The 22,822-nt window shown below is 43.8% G+C and overlaps 1 protein-coding gene across 2 annotated transcripts in view; it reads left to right on the top strand.

Annotated features, from left to right (window-relative positions):
* Positions 1-22,822, top strand: part of CDH4 (cadherin 4) — a 724,604-nt gene that overhangs the window by 607,651 nt on the left and 94,131 nt on the right. For both annotated transcript variants that reach the window (XM_083146826.1, XM_083146825.1), the window contains exon 5: positions 6,370-6,525. In XM_083146826.1, the coding sequence (XP_083002952.1) occupies positions 6,370-6,525 (156 nt within the window). The remainder of the gene's footprint in view (positions 1-6,369; positions 6,526-22,822) is intronic.

Below are 22,822 nucleotides of genomic sequence, written 5' to 3'. Positions count from 1 at the left end.
TGCTGTGTGTGTACTTTATAGCAGTCACTGCAGAGCAGTTGAACAATAAATCACAGGGTCATAAATATGGAGACAAGACAGGTGCTCCCTCAATGTGTGGTGAATACTCCAACAGTGTTGTACACAGCTGTGGAACCTGTACAGTTGCTTGGAGTATCCGAAGTGCACTCTAGACAGTACCTTGGCAAGTGTGACCAAGCTCACCAATCCCCTGGGGCCCGATATTCAGGCTGGTGCCACCACCTTTAATCCACCTTAAATCTTTATCAATCAAGTCTCTATTGCTTGTGTGTCCAGATACAGTATGAAGTCTCTCCCACTTTGGTTGTCTCCAGCAATTAAATACTGTATGACTTCATTGCTTGTCTTCAACAATCCAATCCCCAACCTAACTCTTTATTTTCTCTCATAATTAACTTACCTTTGCTGACTTCCCTATGCTTCTCTCCTTCGAGGCACACTCTGCTGTGAATGATGCTGACATGACCAGGTTATTCCCGCATCACATGGATGGAAGCAGCAAGAACTGTATGATCATTACTGGGTTGCACAGGCTTTTTGCTGCTGATGCTGTGCTGCCCGTCATTTAATATGTATGCCAATAGTGCAGCAGTGATAGACTGCACAACCCATCGGAGGACGGCCACTGTCAGTCAGAACTTCTGATATCTGGAGCCGGTGGGGCTTAGATGTCTAGCCTGTCCAGATGCTACTAGACTTTTTCAGATAACCTAGGCATTTGCCTATACTGCTTGTCTATATGGCTGGCTTTGGGTATGGCGGCCACAGGAGGATACAGTATTTCTACTGTATGGCTATGACAAAGTTCTGGCTGTGTTGCTTTATACTGATTTGTAATGTGTATGTAATGTAACTTAATGTTACTTAATTTACAAATAATGTATTTGGATGTTCACACTTAAGGCATAATCCAGTTCTCAACACCGCTCCTGTTCATGATTGGTCATTTGCAGTGCGTGCCCGAATGGTTGCAGACATTTTTTAAATGACAGCCTGCAGCCTTTTGGGGATGGGGATCGGGTGCCGATGGCTTCATTGGAAGCGGAGCGATACATACCCCAAATACATCTGAATCAGGCCCATGTAATATGAAACAGCTTGGAATAGGGTGCCTATATTTCCAACTTTGCTTCCCCCTTATGTCAAAAGCTGACTAAGCCACTGAATGCATAATGGGGGGATATTCTGCTTGATTTGCAAGGCTGCGAATTCACAGCCTTGCGAGTCCACCAAACCCCTCAGTGCGAATGGCTGGCTGGCGCCACCCATTCACAAGCATGATTCGCATGCAGAGCATGTGAACAGTAACATCCATTCACAGGCCAGGGGGAACCTCCCACATCTTTCGATGGTCGACGACCATCGAAAGGTTTTGGAAGGTGCATTAATATATTAGGTTGCTCTGAGCAACCTTATATATGCATGCACGCAAGGAAGAAAATGGGCAGGCAGCTGAGATACCACAATATCAGATGCCTCCCCCCCCCCCCCCCACACCAGTGTCATGGCCTCATTCGTATGAGAATGCCCAGTGTTCTCATTGGATGCCCATGAAATGCTGGACATTCCCATACGCTAATGGGGGCACACGCCGCCAGCTGTCCTAGATGCATGCACCGGGCGAACAGTCTGTTCGCCGTGGGTGCTTGCACCGTGCGTATGCACATGCGCAGAAATGCATGCGCAGTACAAAAACATTGGTCCCCATGTGAACATAGCCCTGCTGTGAATGGACCAGAATAAGGGCCAATGTTTGTTGTATAGTATTCTATCCAATTAAGCAGACTTTAAATGGGCCACTTTTCTGGACAGACAGCCCTTATATGGCAGGTTGGCCCAGGACAAACCATTAGTATGTGCACCTTGTTTATGACAGGTTGTGTGCCTTGACTGGTTTTAGTCAAGGCTAAAGGTACAGTACACATCAGCGTCAGCTGCTGCTCCATGACTGCAGTGCTGACCACAGATTGCAGTGCGGAGACGTTCAGCACAACCATACATGTAAAAATTGTATGTAATGTGTACTGGCTGCCAAACCTGGGGATAAGCAGCTGCACCAGGCATGGGACACAGGCATTCAGTGCTCAGATGTATAAAGCCTGCTTAAAGAGTGGAGAAGTAGCCAATAGGAAACAATCTGGTTCTACAGTATCTAGCATTTATGTATCTTCTATAGAATGATAGATATAAGATCTTTGCTCTCTATGGAACCCCAACCCAATAGGCATGTCAGCCTTCTTCTGCTCACTACAAAGCTTAAAATGTGCAAGATAAACCAAACGTCAAAATAATATATACAAGTGTAAAGAAATCCCATGAAAGTACCAGGAGATGCAGCCATACTGCATAGGTTACAGTGGACAAGAGGGGCAATTCTTATAAATTAAATAAAACCGAGGCTGATTTAAGCAGGAGGTGACATAACCCTCCGAAGGGATCTGAGATGCCTGCACTTTAGTCAGTAAGTTGCTAGGGTGTTATGACAAGATTGGAATAGCCAATCGTAGATAAGGGGAGGAGTTCCTTGTGCTAGGAATAGTCAGGAAGTCAGGTGATCTTCCTCTCTGGGACGAATTTCCCCACCCTCCCTCCCTATCTCTTTATTTCTTGGCGGTGGTAAAGAACGGTCCTTGTTTAAATGAAAACCGTATGAAGATAGTAGGGTGCGCTCTCCCGACATACATATGTCGCTAGCCCATGCCCCTGGACAGGGGATGGGCTGCACCATCCGCAAAGGTGGGTTGCAATGGGAGAGTTGAACACCAATGATGTATGAATGGTGTGTTGTGATCTTACCCCTCTCTTTTCTATGACCGTTCTTTAGGGCTGCCACCCCTTTTATAGTCAAGTTATACCTGTAAATTAATCCATTTGACATCATATTTTGAAATGCCAGCACTTGTGTCTGTCTCGTTATTTTAGTTTTAAGTTATATTTAAGGTTTTAAATAAGTTTGTTAAAGTGTGGGGCATAAAGATTACCGATGGTGAGTTTAATATGAAGAAGGGAGATAAAGAATAAGTCAATAACATTTTTTATTAAATAAAAATCGGAGAGTGGAAAAAAACATCTTTGTTGTAGCACATCGAGACAGGTAATATACATGTATTGATAAACAGTAATAGAAAAACTAGGCTGAAGAGGTAAAAAGTATTGGACTAGTGGGATTGGGGATGGGATATGGATGGCAGAATGTGGGGGGAGATGGTCATCTAGCATGGAGATATATATATGGAAAGTAGGTACAGATGGAAAAATGTTCATCATTCTAAAAGCCACTAAGCACCCCTTATACTATCTCTAATTCTAGTATTCCAAAACAACACTTTGAACAACGTAACAGCTTAAGGAAAAGTTCTTTCATCCATTTCAAGTAGGAATTATTAATACAGTAAAAAATGAATTCACATTAAAACGAAATGAAACCTATTTAAATAAGTTCCTGCTGTTTTGATGCTGAGGTTTTGAAGCTGGAAGTCCTTGATTTGTGTTTTAAACATCATGCAAACTCCAAGTTGTGAAGCTGTTGCTTTAAAAATGTAAGATGTTATCTACAGTAGGTATGCTCTTTTGTAATGTGACACACTTTTTATAACTGTATAATAAATTAATGGGACTTCCCAGAGACAAAACATGCTGGTGATTTATGAATGTTTGAGATGCTACTTAGTTATTTGCATCCTGGCCAGCGGTAGATTATAATGAGGGAAGTTGTGCTAACAGCATGGGGTATAGACTGTATATGCTCAGAGTTGGCCACAGAGCAGAACGTATTTTTAGACACCTCATACAGGATAGGGTTGACAGTTTGGCACCAGAATTCTGTAAATGCCCCATATACAATTGAATTAAGATTGCATATGTAATTAGTGAAATCAGGTTCCAAAATGCCTTGCTACAGTGGGTTATGCTGGTATTTGTAGTTCAACACCAACTGAAAAGCATCAGCTTTCCTAATTCAAAATTAAGAGACTTTTCATATCAATTCAATAATCCTTCATGGGCGTAACTATAGTGGGTGCAAGGGGTCCCACTGATATGGGTGCAGAGGCTCAGGGGGTGCTGTCCCAGGTTATAAAGTTGCATACCAATTTCCAGATTTGTCTGCTAAGCATTAGGGTCTAACCTGAAATGTGGAATATTACATTATCAGCGAGAGAATTGTGTAGTGGATGTTATAATGGTATAACATTATATAGTGGAGGACACTGTAATGTGGCACAATATGAACAGGGGTCACTGTAATGTGCCATAATCTGCTCTGCTCATTGTTATGTAGAGGGCAGTAAAATATTACCTAAAAAGAACCAGGGCACTGTAATGTGGCACAATATGTAATGGAGGCACTGTAGTGTGGCATAATATGAACTGGAGTACTGTTACATGGCACAATTTGAACTAATGTGGCACAGCATGAACTGCAGTGTGGCATAATATGAACTGGAGACATTGTGTGTTATAATGTGAATTGGGGATACTGTGTGGCATAATGTGTATTGGCAGCTCTACAATGTGACATGACATGGACTAGGGCACTACTATGGTTCATAAAATGAACTAGGGCACTATAATAGGGCATAACATTATTAACTGGGTATACAGTCGTTAGTTCGACACTACTAAGGTCGACATAAATTGGGTCGATCACTGAAGGTTGACAGACCTTAGATCGACACATGAAAAAGGTCATCGTGACTAAGTACGACAGGGTCAAAAGGTCGACACAAGCATTAGGTCACCATTGGGACAATGTCCATGTCGACTGTGTCAACATTCTGGACAAAAGGACAATGTATGTCAACTTAATTTGGTCGACCTAATGACCCATACCCATTAACTGCGACAGAAAAGTGTCTAAAGAAGCTTTGGAACAGGCACCCCTTCAATATGCTGCTATGGGGCCTATAAAGTTCTGATCATTCCCCTGTTCATCCATGGTTGTACAAGAATGTGCATGTCTGGGTATGTATAGACATTTTCACTCACAACTTATTTAGAGACACTTATTTGCCTACCATGTGGGTTACTTATACCTAAAACTTGGTACGTTTTGGTGTTAATATTATCAGAGACTGGTGACTTTTTGTCAGTAAAAACTCTTTCATGCAGCGATAGTTTGTTTATTAGAATCCACAAAGTAGTCAAGAAAAACCAAGGTCATCAGCCAATCAGATAAGCTTCAGGAGCTCTCTCCATCCCTCCAATATAAAATCTTTATCTCATGACAGTAGGGCAGTCTTAATAAGTTTTAAACCAATAGCTATCCTTTATGTGTATCCATAATAGGGACAAGTCTGGTAATCCAATGACTAATACCCTTATTATATCGTGCACCAAGTATGAAACTTTTATATGGTTTTAATAGGAAACTTTCATTAATTTGTGTTTTCGCTGAAAGATAACACTGGAACTGAGCCATTATTTAAGACTGTCACATATGTGTTCTTTGCATTATGGGTTCAATTATCTCTTCTGCGGTAATGACTCTCACTTGCTGATTCTGTCCATTCTGAGACAAATGGGTCCTTCTGTGCTGTGACCTTCAGGTCTCAGAGCGCGAGGTCCAGCAGGAATCGATGAGAGAGTTTAGAGATTATAGCTGGGATCACAGGAAAACAAGCCTATTATGAGGTATGGGACACACAGTGAATGTGCTCATTATCTTCTAGAAAATGTCAGGGAAATGAAGGACGATAGAATCTAGATCTAACAAAGTGACCTTCAAACAAACATCTACTATAGTATAAAAGCCTTTCTTAGATGTTGTATGGCCACCCATATATGGATTCAGGCATTCTTTTGTTTCTCTCCCTTTTTAATCCTCATATCTGTCCATATAGGATGTAAAATGTTTGTTAATTATGGCTCTGGTTCTACACTTCATCTGGATGGCAGTAATATGTGCAGAAGAGAACCAACTAAAATCTCGTAGGTCAAGAACGGTCATGTATCACACACAGACAGCTGTTTCTCTGTTCTTGCCAAATAACCCTCATAGTTTAGTTAAGTGCCCAACCTTGGAGGATACTGCTGTATAGAATATTTAACAATATATCAGAAATATATCTGCTTTTAATTTATATGGTGTTGTGCGACCAAGGCTTCAGGCAAAGTGCTTTTATAGTATGCTCAGTACTAGGTTCTCGCCTTATTGCATTCTCTGTGTTGTTACCAATAGAAAAGCACTTATCCTGTATACCAGTGCCAGTACTGTATCTAGCTGATTTATTATTATTTATTATTTTTGCTAAAGGAATCTTGTTCCGTGTGTGTGTGTGTGTCTGTATATGTCCCTTAGCATACAACCATGTAATAATCCCACATGTGTATTATTTGTGTCCTCTTCAGATCCGCTCCGATAAAGACAAAGAGAGCTCGATCCGCTACAGTATTACAGGAGTTGGGGCTGACCAACCCCCCATGGAAATTTTCACCATAAACGCCGAAACTGGACGCATGTATGTAAGAAGTCCGCTGGACAGAGAGGAGCGATCTTCTTACCATGTGAGTAAAAGTATACTTAATGTCTACACAATTCTGTATGTATTAGGATAGATGTACTTGCTAATTGTGCTGTGGTATGAACAGGAAACTATTTTGTTTCAGTCCTACAGTATCTATATTACAGGTTGAGTATCCCTTATCCAAATATCCATTATTCCAATTATTCCGAAAACCCATACATACAGAAAGTGAACAAAAAAAAAATCTTGCTAAAAGCACTACTGGGGACAACTGTACCAGTACTGCTGAGGACATGATATGTAACTGACACTACTGAGGACATGATATGTGAATGGCACTACTGTGGATATAATATGTAACTGGTACTACTGAGGACATGATACTGTATGTAACTGCCACTAGTGGGGACATAATATGTGACTTGCACTACTGTGGATATAATATGTAACTGGAACTACTGAGGACATGATACTGTATGTAACTGACACTACTGAGGACATGATATGTAACTGGCACTACCAGTGGCGTAACTATGGAGGGTGCAGGGGATGCAGCTGCTATGGGGCCCGGGCCCTTGGGGGGCCCCATAGCACAGCAGGCATCCCCTGCACCCTTTTTCCTTATTGGTGCCGCTCGCTCCCTCCCCCGCTAGCGACGATGTGCTACATATGAAGGGGAATGTGGTGGTCCGGCTGTTGCAACCTTCCCCCCTCTCCCTTCTTTGATGCTGCCGGGGACTGACGTCACTATCTAGTGACCAGCCCCGGCGTGACACACGCTGTCTGTGCCTGACCCTGGGAAACAGGAGACACGGAGCTGTCAGTGCAGGAAGACTCGGCACTGACAGCATGAATTATACTGGTAAGGGGGGGGGACAGGGTTAACTGTGGGTCGGAGGGGAGAGGATGTAAATAGGAGAAACACTGTGTGTGTGTGTGTGTGTGTGTGTGTGTGTGTGTGTGTGTCCCTCTCTGTATGTCTGTCTGTCTGTCTCTCTCTGTCTGTGTGTGTGTCTCTCTCTCTCTGTATGTCTCTGTCTGTATGTCTCTCTGTCTGTATGTCTCTCTCTGTCTGTCTGTCTCTCTCTGTATGCCTCTCTCTGTCTGTCTGTCTCTCTGTCTGTCTGTCTCTCTCTCTGTATGTCTCTCTGTCTGTATGTCTCTCTCTGTCTGTATGTCTCTCTCTGTCTCTCTGTCTGTCTGTATGTCTCTCTCTGTCTCTCTGTCTGTCTCTGTATGTCTCTCTCTCTCTCTGTATGTCTCTCTCTGTCTGTCTCTCTCTCTGTCTGTCTCTGTATCTCTCTCTGTCTCACTCTCTCTGTCTCACTCTCTGTCTCACTCTCTCTGTCTCACTCTCTGTATGTCTATCTCTCTCTCTCTGCCTGTCTCTCTCTCTCTGTATGTCTTTCTCTCTCTCTCTCTCTGTATGTCTCTCACTCTCTCTCTCTGTATGTCTCTCTCTTTCTGTATGTCTCTCTCTCTCTGTGTATGTATCCCCCTCTATCTGTCTGTCTCTCTCTGTCTATGTCTCTATGTCTGTCTCTCTCCACCTCCTCTCATTTACTCCCTCCCCACCATGTCTCTCCTCTTTTTCTTCCTCTCTTCTGCTACAACCCCCCCCCCCCCCCCTTTACACCTCGGCCCCTTCCATATAATCTCTCTCTATCTCCCTTTCCCCCCCCCCACCCCCCCAAACACACACACCTGTCACCCTCTCCTCCTGTGGTGGGGGGCCCTTTTTAAAATTTTGCTATGGGGCCCAGAAGGAAGTAGTTACGCCTCTGGGCACTACTGAGGACATGATATGCAACTGGCACTACTGAGGACATGATATGTAACTGGCACTACTTGGGGACATGATATGTAACTGACATTACTGGGGACATGATATGTGACTAGCACTACTGGGGACATGATATGTAACTGGTACTATTGAGGACATGATATGTAACTGGAACTACTGAGGACATGGTATGTAACTGGCACTACTGGGGACATGATATGTAACTGGTACTACTGAGGACATGATATGTAACTGGAACTACTGAGGACATGATATGTAACTGGCACTACTGAGGACATGATATGTAACTGGCACTACTGGGGACATGATATGTGACTAGCACTACTGGGGACATGATATGTAACTGGTACTACTGAGGACATGATATGTAACTGGTACTATTGAGGACATGATATGTAACTGGAACTACTGAGGACATGGTATGTAACTGGCACTACTGGGGACATGATATGTAACTGGTACTACTGAGGACATGATATGTAACTGGAACTACTGAGGACATGATATGTAACTGGCACTACTGAGGACATGATATGTAACTGGCACTACTGGGGACATGATATGTGACTAGCACTACTGGGGACATGATATGTAACTGGTACTACTGAGGACATGATATGTAACTGGAACTACTGAGGACATGATATGTAACTGACACTACTAGGGACATGATATGTAACTGGCACTACTGGGGACATGATATGTGACTGGCACTACTGGGGACATGATATGTAACTGGAACTACCGAGGACATAATATGTAACTGACACTACTGGGGACATGATATGTGACTGGCACTACTGGGGACATGATATGTGACTGGCACTACTGGGGACATGATATGTAACTAGGGATGTGCACTGGCCACTTTTCGTGTTTTAGGTTCTGATTACCTTCAGGTTTTGGGTTCTAATGTGTTTTGCCAAAACACCCCCTAAACGTTTTGTGTTTGGATTTATGGGCTTTGGGTTCTGATTTATTTATTTTTTTAAAGCATAAAAACGGCCAAAATTTTCTTTTTTGCTCCTATGCTATTATTAACCTCAATAGCATTCATCTCCACTCGATTCTAGTCTATTCTGAACACCTCACAATATTGTTTTTTGGCCAAAAGGTTGCACGGAAGTAGTTGGAAAACTATGATAAGCGACACAAGTGGGCGGCACAAACACTAGACTGATACGGCACACTTAATAGCACCCCTGGATTGATATGGCACACTAAGCATCACCCCTGGACTGATATGGCACACTTAGCATCACCCCTGGACTAATACAGCACACTTGGCAGCACCCCATTAATTATACGGCAGACTTGGCTCACCCCAGGAATTATTTGGCAGACTTGGCTCACCCCTGGACTGATATGGCACACTTAGCATCACCGCTGGACTAATACAGCACACTTGGCAGCACCCCATGAATTATATGGCAGACTTGGCTTACCCCAGGAATTATACGGCACGGATGGTGGCACCCCTGACCTGTTACAGCACACATGATGGCACACATGGTTTTATACGGCACAGATGGCGGAACCCCTGGACTGACACAGCACACATGGAATTATACGGCAAGAAAGTTATACGGTAAAAAGAGTTATTCTTTTAATTAAAAAAATGTCAGCACCCCTGGAGTGATATAGCAGAATTAGCAGCACCCCATAAATTATACAGCACACTTGGTTCACCCCTGGACTGATACGGCACACTTAGCATCACCCCTGGACTGTGACGGCACACTTAGCAGCACCCCATGAATTATACAGCAGACTTTGCAGCAACCCATGAATTATATGACACACTTGGCTCACCCCAGGAATTATGCGTCACACATGTGGGCATCCCTGACCTGATACAGCACAAATGGAATTATACGGCACAGATGGCGGCACCCCTGGACTGATACGGCACACATGGCGGCAGGCATGGAATTAAAAGGCAGACAAATTCCTGCAGTAAAAATAAAAATTTGTATTCTTTTCATTATAAAAAAGAGCAGCACACCTGGAATTATACGGCAGACTTAGCAACAACCCATGAATTATACAACACTCTTGGCTCACCCCTGGACTACAGCGCATTTAACAGCCCTTGCAGTAAAAACACCTTATTTTTATTTTCATTAAATAAAAAGGGCAGCACCCCTGGTCTGATACGGGACACATGGGGGCACCTCTGGAATTATACGGCACACATGCGGGCCCCCCAGGACTGATACAGGACACATGGGGGCACCCATGGAATTATATGGCACACATGCGGGCACCCCTGGACTGATACGGGACACATGCGGGCACCCATAGAATTATATGGCACACATGCGGGCACCCCTGGACTGATACAGCACACATGTGGGCACCCCTGGACAAATACAGCACACATGTGGGCACCCCTGGATGGATACAGTACACACACGGGCACCCCTTGACTGATACAGCACACATGTGGGCACCCCTGGACAAAAACAGCACACGTGTGGGCACCCCTGGATGGATACACTACACATGCGGGCACCCCTGGACTGATACAGCACAGATGTGGGCACCCCTGGACAAATACAGCACACATGTGGGCACACCTGGATGGATACAGTACACATGCGGGCACCCCTGGACTGATACAGCACAAATGTGGGCACCCCTGGACAAATACAGCACACATGTGGGCACCCCTGGATGGATACAGTACACATGTGGGCACCCCTGGACTGATGCAGCACACATGCAGGCTCCCTTGGCACTGGCAGCAGTATTATTATTTTTTTATTAAAATAATGCAGCCCCCTCTGTAGCATTAGCAGCCCCCTCTATGCATTAATCATCCCCCCTCCCCCAGCAGGTTTCCCCCTCACACCCCTCAGCAGACAGCATGGACACATCCGTGCTGTCTGAAATCACCAGCCTGTTTGAAAATGGCGCTGACTGCCGGGAACTATATATCCCCAGGTCTCGCGAGAATCCGACGCGGGATGATTACGTTTTAGCCTCGATTTGGACTCGGAAAGATGGCGGGAACTGGCGAACTTCTCGGATCCGGCCTCGGATCAGGTAAGTTCATGGGGGTTCGGATCTCCAGGATCCGAACCCACTCATCTCTATATGTAACTGGTACTACTGAGGACATGATATGTAACTGGCACTACTGAGGACATGATATGTGACTGACACTACTGGGGACATGATATGTGACTGACACTACTGGGGGCATGATATGTAACGCACTAAATATGTGAAAGAAAATGATTGCTTGGCATTCAACATCAGTGCCTGAGATAGGACACAAACGTTGTTTCATGTTTTGAAACCTTGTTTCATGCACAAATATAATACATGTGTGTGTATTTCATGTGTTTGATGTGCTTATACAACATACATGCAAGATACTTCAAGATACATCATTGAAATATAAAAATATTCTGCAATACGGAATAATCCCTTATCCAAAATTCTTCTGGTCCCGAGCATTTTGGACATGGGATACTCAACCTGTATAAGAATTGCTTCTCTTATTTAAATGACCCTAGTGTGCACCATGTGACTACATTTTTTGTTGTTTTTCAACTTAGTTCCACTAACCATGTTATTGGACAACTGCCTTATTTTTACCTCTTAATTATATAGATCCTAATATACAGAATGTAAAAGTCTGGGGAGTTGTGTTCAGCAGGCAGCATAAATCAGCTTACAGCATACCTCCCAACAGTCCCGATTTTATCGGGACAGTCCCAATTGTCAGGGCCTGTCCCGCTGTCCCACCCGCGGGCGGCAGTGTCCCGCGGTGTGGGGGGGCTGTTGGGAGTCCCCCCTGTCAGCTGCTAAGCAGCGGGGAATAAACGCTGTGCGCATGCGCACAGCGTCTATTCCCGCAGCCAGGGGGCTGGGGGCATGGCTAGAGGCTCACAGAGCCTCTGGGTCATGCCCCCATAGCGGCAAAATGGGGGCGTGGCCTCACGAAAGAGCCGCGAGTATAGGCCATGCCCCCAAATTAGGCCACCCCCCCTCCGGCGCGTAGCAGCAGCGTCCCACATCCTAAACTGACAAAGTTGGGAGGTATGTTACAGTAGTGTTACTATTGTAATTAAAAAATAAATGCTTCTTTGCCTTTACTAGCCACCTGCTTTCTCCAGTGATAATAGTAAGGGAGGGGGGTGTTGGATAGAGAGCATGAGCCCATGGAAGTACACTATTACTTATTTATGGCATAACCACTAACAATGCCTAGGGCAGAGTCAGCTGTAAATAGGGCCCGGAGCATACCCCTGCCAGAGCGGAGGGGACGTGCTAGACGGAGCTGTGCATGTGCTGCTCTCACAGACGGCTTCGTGTTCACACGTTCCAAAGATGATTGCAGAGAATATTCATAGCATCATTGAGGCTGCAGGGGCCCATTACACAGCCTGGGAATTGTGTGATAAGCGCACCCTGAGGGGAAGATAAATACTCAGCCTCTTACAACGAAGCTGCCAGCACAGAAATTACCTCATTCACAAACAGTAGTTTTTCATTTGGAATCTGAAGCTGTAGTGTTTGAGCCTGGATAGGAATCAAGCTTGCTGTTGTCTGCAGAGTGGGAACTGGGCACATGTACTATAGAATCATTGGAATTATATTGTTTTGTTACACAATTAAGAGCAGGGTTGGAGTAAACCTGATTAACCGCTCTTTGCTCAGGCACAGCAACTGCACATAGTATAACAAAGGCCTGCCCGTGTTTAGTGTATGCATACAGAGCCACAAAACCAAAACATGCAAGCTGATCAAAAAGATGACGGATGGGTCATTTTCCTAATATCACTATACTGCATATATACATGTCATGCTTCTGAGGCTATACAGCATAGGAATCCCTTTATTACCCTAACTGTAAGAGAGGGGATCACAATGATGTTACCAGTACCACTTTAGAGAAAATATTGGGGTACCTAAACAATATGTCAATCAAGACACTATCCGTCAGTAAATATCAGGAAGATAATGAAAATAATTCCTCAGTCAAGTGTCTAGTTTCCTGGCTGTTGGAATTTGTTTTCCAACCCCCAGCTGGAAGTGTACCAGAGCTGTTTAAGAGTTACAACATCTAGAGGTAAACGGTCAGATATGGGCAGATCTGGTCGACTAGTTAGTAGAGATGAGCGGGTCCGGATCTTTGAGATCCGAACCCACCCGAACATCGCGATCCGAGTCCGAATCCGAGCTGACTCTGGAGTTCCCGCTCGATTCCGGACCGAAAACGAGGCAAAGGGGGAAATTTACTAAAGGAAATTTGTAAAAAATAGGTGTATTTGTATCCAGAAATACACTTATTTTTTTTACAAATTTCCTTTAGTAAATTTCCCCCAAAATGTCATCATCACGTCGGATTCTCGCGGGATCTGGATTTTATATAAGACACAAGCGCACCTTGCCATCTTCACTCCATTATAGGAGAGGGAAGAGGGTGGTTGGGATCTGTGCTTTTGTTTGGTGCTGCAGTGCTCACTCGATTAGGGTCTGCACGCAGGGGCTGCTGACTGTACACAAGTCCAGGGCACAGGGGCTGCAGGGGCTGTGTCCAGTGTGACAGTGTACAGGAGCTGTGTCCCGGGGCGGTGTCCAGAGGCTGTGTCTATTGTCCAGGGGCTGTGTTCAGGGGCTGTGTCCAGGGTGACGGTCTGTGTCCAGTGTCCAGGGGCAGTGTCCAGCGTCCAGGGGCTGTGTCCAGTGTGACAGGCTGTGTCCACTGTAAAGTAAGAGAAATAAATAAAAGTAATAAATAAAATAAAAACACATTTTTAGAGGATGATGGAGGAGGAAATAGTGGGAGATCAGCAACCTGATAGAAGTGCTGAAGCTACTACCACCAGTCATGACAAGGCCAATGGTCAAAGGCCAAGAGGCCATGTGAAATCAAAGCAGAAATGTCATTTTACAGAGAAGCATAAAATTGGCAATATGCCATTCACCACATGCAGTGGGAAGGAAAGGCTAAGGCCTTGTCCTTTGTTTCTGACTGATGGTACAGTTTCTCAGAATGATGGTAGCCCTTCTGGTAGTACAATCAAACAAAGGAAACAAGGACAATTTCATCTTGCACCTCTTTGTATTTTTTGCTCTTTGGAGCATTTCTCTTTTTTTGGGGTAGTTTATTAAACTGCCACCCTGTCTGCTCCTGCAGTGCCGCTCTGCTTCCAAGATGTGCCAGGTTGGAAGAGTAAGGTCCACATGTATGTGATGCCCACTGCTGTCGTTTAGCTTAGTCATCCAGCTACCTCGGTATACCCTTTTGGCCCAACTACAGTAAATGAAAACTATTTTGTAAGCTGTGAAGTTATCAAAATTGACTAGAAATGAGTGGAAACTAATGTTATTGAGGTTAATAATACTTTAGGGGCAAAAACAGGCCCAAATTCTGTTATTTTAGCCATTTTTAGCATTTTTTCATAAAAAAAACAGATCCAAAACCAAAACCCGCAAGGGTGGTTTTGCAAAAAACCAATCCAGATCCAAAACACGAAGGGAGATCCAAAACCAAAACCCGAAAACGTGGCCGCCGCACATCTTTACTAGTTAGTTTTAATGGAATTAAGTGAAAACTGGAACTGAACCGGACCCCGGAACGCCAGATCGGACTAACAAACTCTGTATTCCGGAGTTTGTAATGTCCAGTCCGGGGGGGATGGCCTGTCCTGGGGGGTGTCCAGTCTGGGGGGTGCCTGTGATAGGTTTCACTGGAGACTTGGGGAAGGGTCAAATTACAGTCTTTTCATATGGTCCAGACCTTTCCCATTTTTATTACATCCCCGGACCATGCAGGGAGGCTTTATTCTTCCCCTTCTACTCTCCCTGGTGGCAGGTGTCACAGCAGCCCTAACGGACGGGACACCCCCTGGCAATGCATCCCTCGTTCCGGGGTGCTGTCCGGTTCTGGTTTTTACCCATACCCTTTTTTAATGGCATTACTGGCAACCCTCTGCTCTCTAAAAATAGAAAAAAAAGCGCTATTTTGGTGATTATATTGAAATATTATTATGGGGTGCTGGTTTTTGTTAAGGGGTGCTGGGTATATCTAAAGAGTGGTACCTGTAAGGAAAAAAAGGTTAAATGCAATGTTTAAACCCTTTTGGGAATTTTTTGAGGAGATGGCTGGCAGGTGTCTGGCTATGCCTCGCGTCCGTGGTAGCCGCTGCACTGTTTGTCCGTCTCTGCCGTCACCCGGAAGTCGCCGGAAGTTCTCACGGCGAGTTGTTCGGAGTCACTGCGGGTAGTGGGAACAGCGTGCCGTTGGAGATGGAAGTTTGAAGGGTGCATCCTTCAAACTTCCATCTCCAACGGCACGCTGTTCCCACTACCCGCAGTGACTCCGAACAACTCGCCGTGAGAACTTCTGGCGACTTCCGGGTGACGGCAGAGACGGACAAACAGTGCAGCGGCTACCACGGACGCGTGGCATAGCCAGACACCTGCCAGCCATCTCCTCTCTCATCCACCGCAGAACATCACATTACGGAACGGAGGTACATAGGGATAGTTAGGGACAGTGCCGCACGGAGCCATTTTATTTAAAAAAAAAAACGCAAACATTTTTTAAAAAACGCAAAAAATTCCCAAAAGGGTGTAAACATTGCATTTAACCTTTTTTCCTTACAGGTACCACTCTTTAGATATACCCAGCACCCCTTAACAAAAACCAGCACCCCATAATAATATTTCAATATAATCACCAAAATAGCGCTCTTTTTTCTATTTTTATCTATTAACCACGTTATAGGAGCTGCTGTAAAAAAGGTTAGCGCAGAACCACACAATCCACCTGTAACCCTCTGCTCTCTGTCAGAACCTCTGCTCCATCATCTATTGGAGGGTATGTTCCTATATAGAGAACAATCCCTTAGATCAGTGGTTCTCAACCTCTCAACCCCCCCAGCAGTGCACGTTTTCCAGGTCACTTGGCAGGTGCACAGGTGCACTCATTATTCACTGACACATTTAAAAAAAATCACAGGTGGAGCTAATTATTTCACTCGTGAAACTGTGTGGAGACCTGGAAAACGTACACTGAGGACCGAGATTGAGAACCACTGCACTAGATAAAACATAAGTACTAGATGGTGCTGTGGTGAGGGTGTTTTAGATTCTGGTACAGGTCCTTTCTCAAAATCCACCCAGGATCACATTCTAAATGTAATTGGCATCAAATGTGTTCATCATTTTGCTTTTTATCAACTGTGACATTGGGGCAGATGTATTAAGCCTTAACAAGAGATAAATGCAAGGGTGATAAAGAGAGATAAATGTCCAGCCAATCAGCTCCTTACTGACTTTTTTCAAACACAGCTGTAACATGGCAGTTAGCAGGTGATTGGCTGGACGTTTATCTCTCTTTATCACCCTTGCATTTATCTCTTGTTAAGGCTTAATACATCTGTCCCACTGTTTCCTTGGTGTTCTGCTACATATGTGGTATGCCAGGAAATAGTGGTACAGTCTGTTCTAGAATTCTGTAAATTTAAAATTAATCATTAACTTCCCTGACAAAATTACGTGTTGGTTGGGCCCAGGGCCCAGGGAGCAGGCGTTCATGCCATATGGCACCATATTCAACTCGAACAGTTCTAGTTATAGGCTCTCTACATGCAGGTACAGGTCAGCCTGTCTGGTAGTCTAAAGGGAAACTCAACTAGTGAAGAAAGTACCTATAGCAGCACCTAGCCAGCAGTTGTGATGACAAACTCTGTGCCCTTAGTACAGTAGCATTCAGGTACTACTAGGAAGTATTTGTCATCTCGCAGTACGGTAATACTTCTATCGTTACATAAAATTAGCATGGGTAATGTACTGTTAGAGGTCAACAATGTTTTAAAGTTCACATTGCACTAATATTCTGTCACTTTGTTGAATATGTAGATTTGTACAAATGCGTCACTTACAATGTCCTTTCTGAATGACAAATGCTTTAATAATGCCATGAAATTCTTTAATACAAAAACAAGTACGGATTTTCTTTCTTGACATTTGTTCACCAAAATGTCTTTTGAAAGGCCATTTCCACTCAGATACATAACTTAAATATTTGTGCATCATTTTGTAAAACGGAAACAAAATATGTAATTTAAAAACAAAAGCATTGCAGATTTCTCATGTTTATCCTCAGAACTGGTTAATGTAGCCTGTCCCTACCCAACTAGCCATGACTTCTATGCACACCAGTGTGTGTACAACAATCATTAGATCAACGTCACCACTGATCATTTGTTCAGAAGCTGCAAACCATGTGTGTCTACCTTAAATGAGAGGGTATGACAATAGCGTCCTTCTGACTACGCTGTCCCATAAATCAGGGCAGGATTAATCGGCTAGAGGACTCATTGACAGGCCGGTAGTTGGAGCAGCCCTCCACTTCAACTGACAAATGCAGACATGCTTCCCTTTTGCTGGATTATCCTCCATAAGAAATGCCTGTCTCTGCATTGCGGTAATGACTTTCAATAGCTCCTTAATTTTTTGTTATCTCTCTTCTCGATGCAAGGACGACATGCTAGAACATCTGTCTCCCAGCCAGAGGTGAGGAATGTACCATCTTTAGGAGGCTGTCAATCAGTTTCAGTCAGCAAAACATATGTTTCTCCAGCTTCCAGTTCTGTGCTTGCCTGCAGAGAATAAACACCAGTAGTGATATAGAATAATAACAACAACAGGTTTTACTCTTTAAATAACCATGACTACAATTACTTCATTCTAGTTACATTCTGTCTTATAAACTCACAGCATATATAGTATATGGAAGTAAAATCTCCACCAAATGATATCTGTTACATATAGCATGTTGTCACGCCATCGCTTCTAATCAGTAGAGGCCTGGTTCATTACTTTAGTGTTCATCAGGGAAACCTGTGTATTGTAAGGAATAACCTACAATGGGAAATGGTCATTGGGTCATTGGTATTTCATGCCCTACCTACCATCCACTAGGGCGTGGTGGGAGAATAAAATAGGGGGTCCGTTGTATCAAGGCACCATGCACCGAAGCATGGCGAGCGGACGCATTGCTATGTTTCAGTGTCCAAGTCGACTGTGGTGACATTCGACCTTTTGACTGTCGACCTAATGACCCTGTAAACCTAGACTCATGTCGACCTAGACTCATTTCGACCTAAATGCATGTCGACCTAATGGTGTCGAACTAATGACTGTTGACCAACATGATGGTGACCTATTGATCTACACCCCCTACAACAGGTATTACAAATCACCTCTGTTTAAAATCCCTCAGGCTTTGGCACCCTGACTTGGTATGGCCGCAGGATTTCTTAAGTGACTTCTAATATTCTTATACACTACAGTTGGCATACACAATACCCCATGTATCAAGGTCGTATTAAGAGAGGAGGGATCCCATGTGCAGTGTCCATCCAAGCCCCCTCCACTCTAGCAGGCAGCAACAGTGCAGTTGCCCTATACAAACTGGGCACAAGGTGGTCAAGTCACTGGAAAAATGGCCGCTGCACCATCTTACCTTTGATTTGTGCAATGCTAGTGCTAATCGACTCCAGACTCCAGAGGCATAAGTATTGGAAAAATGCTTGCAGGATGTGCTGTGAGGCCTCCTGGACTCTAGACCCATGTATATGGTACTGACATGTAGAAAATAGGTTTTGAGGGATTCTTTTCTCTTTTTTAGCTGGTGAAAACCTTTTTATCTGTTGTTTTTACTAGAGAAATAGGCTATAACAGTTTCCAGCAAGTTATGAACTACATTCCTTTGAATAGGTATTGTGTACCTGTATAACATCCTCTCTGCATGGTGCCGCACATTATTACAAAGACACCGCCCATGGTCCTCTAGGGAAGTAGTGCACATGTGCGAATTCATCCTTCATGTGTGCGCAGTGCAGCAACATTGCAGGGGATATGACTTTGCATACCACTACATTGCAAGGTTAAACCTATTTAATATGTTTGGTGTTACTATATTTTGCAGTGATAAAGAATGTAAAAGTACTGTTGATGAAAACAGAAATATGAGAAATAGACCGGTTGGTGTATTCACCTTCTACCAGTGGTGATTCTGTGGTTAGCAGATGAGCTAATTATTTTACATCTTAGCACATCTTAATCAATAAATATTGAACCATCTAGTCCTTTCTGCATATCTTACAGTGATGTGAGTTCCTCTTATGGAGGAGCAGCAAGAAGAAAATCAGATGGACCATATACAGATGAAGTTGATTATAAGGGTCTTAGAACTGCTATTTATATATATATATATATATATATATATATATATATATATATATATATATATATATATATATATGTATATATATATATATATATATATATATATATATATATATATTGAAGTCTCACAATTTGTGAGATTTGATTCAGCTGTTATATACTTTCTCTAAACAACCAAATTTAGCACATAGGATGCTGATCTTTTCAACCCTTAGAACCCACTGGAGAACACACACGTAATAGAATAAATGAAGTGATGGATCAGATTCTCATTATGGGGGCAGACTGTCTGTGTTTTGTATGAATTCTACAAAATACTAATTCTCATGAGCTGCTTCCCTCCAATTAAGAACCTAGGAGCAGATGTACTAAGCTGTAAAAAAAGAGATAAACATGAGGGGAATAAAGAGTGATAAAAGACCAGCCAATCAGCTAACTGCATTTTAAAACACAGCCTATAACATGACAGTAAGAGCTAATTGGCTAGGCATTTAACACTGTTTATCACACTGGTGTTTATATCTTTTTAAGGCTTAATACTTCTGCCCTATAATGAGCTATTTTGCACCACACACTGGCATATACAGTCTGATACAGGGTTTACCACCTGGGGTAGAGCTTCAGGTTTTAAGCCTGAAGCTATTCAATTAATTAGCTCTTTCCAAGCCTGGTAAAACCTAGGGATGTGCACCGGCCACTTTTTTGCATTTTGGGTTTTGGGTTCTGATTACCTTCAGGTTTTGGGTTCTAATGGGTTTTGCCAAAACACCCCCTAAACGTTTTGGGTTCTGTTTTTTTTTTTTTTTCAAAAAAGCATAAAAACTGCTAAAATCGCAGATTTGGGGTGGTTTTTTGGCGCCTACGCTATTATTAACCTCAATAACATTAATTTCCACTTATTTCCAGTCTATTCTGAACACCACACACCTCACAATATTGTTTTTAGGCCAAAAGTTGCACCAACGTAGCTGGATGACTATGATAAGCGACACAAGTGGGCAGCACAAACACTGGACTGATACGGCACATTTAATAGCACCCCTGGACTGATATGGCACACTTTGCATCACCCCATGACTGATACAGCACAATTAACATCACCCCTGGCTAAAACAGCACACTTAGCAGCACCCCTTGAATTATACGGCAAACTTGGCTCACCCCTGGACTGATACGGCACACTTGGCAGCACCCCATGAATTATACAGCAGACATGGCTCAGCCCAGGAATTATACGGCACAGATGTTGGCACCCCTGACCTGATACAGCACACATGGAATTATACGGCACAGATGGCGGCACCCCTGGACTGATACGGCACACATGGCGGCAGGCATGGAATTATTCGGCAGACATATTCCTGCATTAAAAATAAAAACTTGTATTATTTTAATTAAAAAAACAAGAGTAGCACACCTGGAACTATATGGCAGACTTAGCAACACCCCATGAATTATACAGCACTCTTGGCTCACCCCTGGACTACAGCGCATTTAAACAGCCCTTGCAGTAAAAAATAAAATAAAACTCCTGGTCTGATACGGGACATATGGGGGCACCCCTGGAATTATATGGCACACATGTGGGCACCCCTGGACTGATACCGCACACATGGGGGCACCCATAGAATTATATGGCACACTTGTGGGCACCCCTGGACTGATATGGGACACATGGGGGCACCCCTGGACTGATACGGGACACATGTGGGCACCCCTGGACTCATACAGTACACATGCGGGCACCCCTGGACTTATAAAGTACACATGCGTGCACCCCTGGACAGATACTGCACACATGCGGGCACCCCTGGACTGATACAGTACACATGCGGGCACCCCTGGACAGATACAGCACACATGCGGGCACCCCTGGACTGATACAGTACACATGCGGGCACCCCTGGACTTGTACAGCACACATGCGGGTACCCCTGGACTGATAGAGGACACATGTGGGCACCCCTTGACAGATACAGCACACATGTGGGCACCCCTGTACTGATAAGGGACACATGTGGGCACCCCTGGACTGATGCAGCACACATGCAGGCAACCTGGACCTATACTGTGCACTGGCATCAGTAATTAATTTTGCTTTTAATTTTTTTTTTTATTAAAAAAATGCAGCCCCCTCTGTAGCACTAGCAGCCCCCTCTATGCATAAATCATCCACCCCAGCAGGTTTCCCCCTCACCCGCCTCAGCAGACAGCACGGACACCTCCGTGCTGTCTGAAATCACCAGCCTGTTTGAAAATGGCGCCGACTGCCAAGCCTAGTTTTGGACTCTGAAAAATGGCGGCGACCATCGAACTCCTCAGATCCGGCCTCAGATCAGGTAAGTTTGGGGGGTTCGGACCTCTAGGATCCGAACCCGCTCATCCCTAGTAAAACCTCAGGTAATGCACAATAATCCATAGATTCTGTTTGAAATGCAAGATTTCATGCATTTCTCACATGTGCATTTTAATGCAGACTTTTTCTCACAGCTCCTGAGACTGCAAGGAAAAATGCACCCTCAAAGCTTAGCACACAGGGGACACAGGACCTAATTGAAAAGGTCCAAGTCATCAATTAGCCACCAAGTAAACCCCATGGTTACTTGGATTTAGCCCATGGTGTGTACACCAGAGAGGAAGCCAATGGATGTTCATAGTAAATAAGCTGGCACCATCAACTGATTTAGTAATTTTCAAGGGTCAAGATTAACTCCTCCTATTCGATGCGAGGAAGATGTCCGTTTTTGATATGACAGACCTAGTACTGTATTTTAAGCCATATTTTCGGGCCAGCTGTGGTTTTTCTCACACAGGAGCTGGAAGAAAATCTTCCAGCATATTGCTGCTCATACTCAGTCCAAAAATGGGTTAATTTTGTCTAGTTTATTCCTTCTCATTCACATAGAAGTTCTCAAGTATGTCCCCAGAGAGAACTCTGCATAATATGACAGCATCATTTCAGTGTCAGATCAGTGAACCCACACAATCATCACATCTGGTGAGGAACCAGCCATTCACACCTCACCAGCATAACAAATGCCAGCTGGATTGATTTGTTAATGACAAAACCCATTCCGGAAAAGTAGATTTGTTTTATTATGTATGCATGTGTGTGTCTATGCACATATACTATATATACGTACACACACACACACATATGTATATATATAAAGTGCAATTGCGTGCAGCACTTTGCACTTTATCTACAGGTCAAAAAGTTATTGCATAACGTGTGAGTGCCAGATACCCACTGTACCTATACCTATATATATATATATAAATATATATATATATATATATATACATATATATATAT

This window comes from Crinia signifera, chromosome 6, assembly GCF_055691185.1.
Source record: "Crinia signifera chromosome 6, ASM5569118v1, whole genome shotgun sequence".
Classification (NCBI taxonomy): domain Eukaryota; kingdom Metazoa; phylum Chordata; class Amphibia; order Anura; family Myobatrachidae; genus Crinia; species Crinia signifera.
Note: the sequence above shows the minus strand (reverse complement) of the source record. Positions and strands in the feature narration are given on the sequence as shown.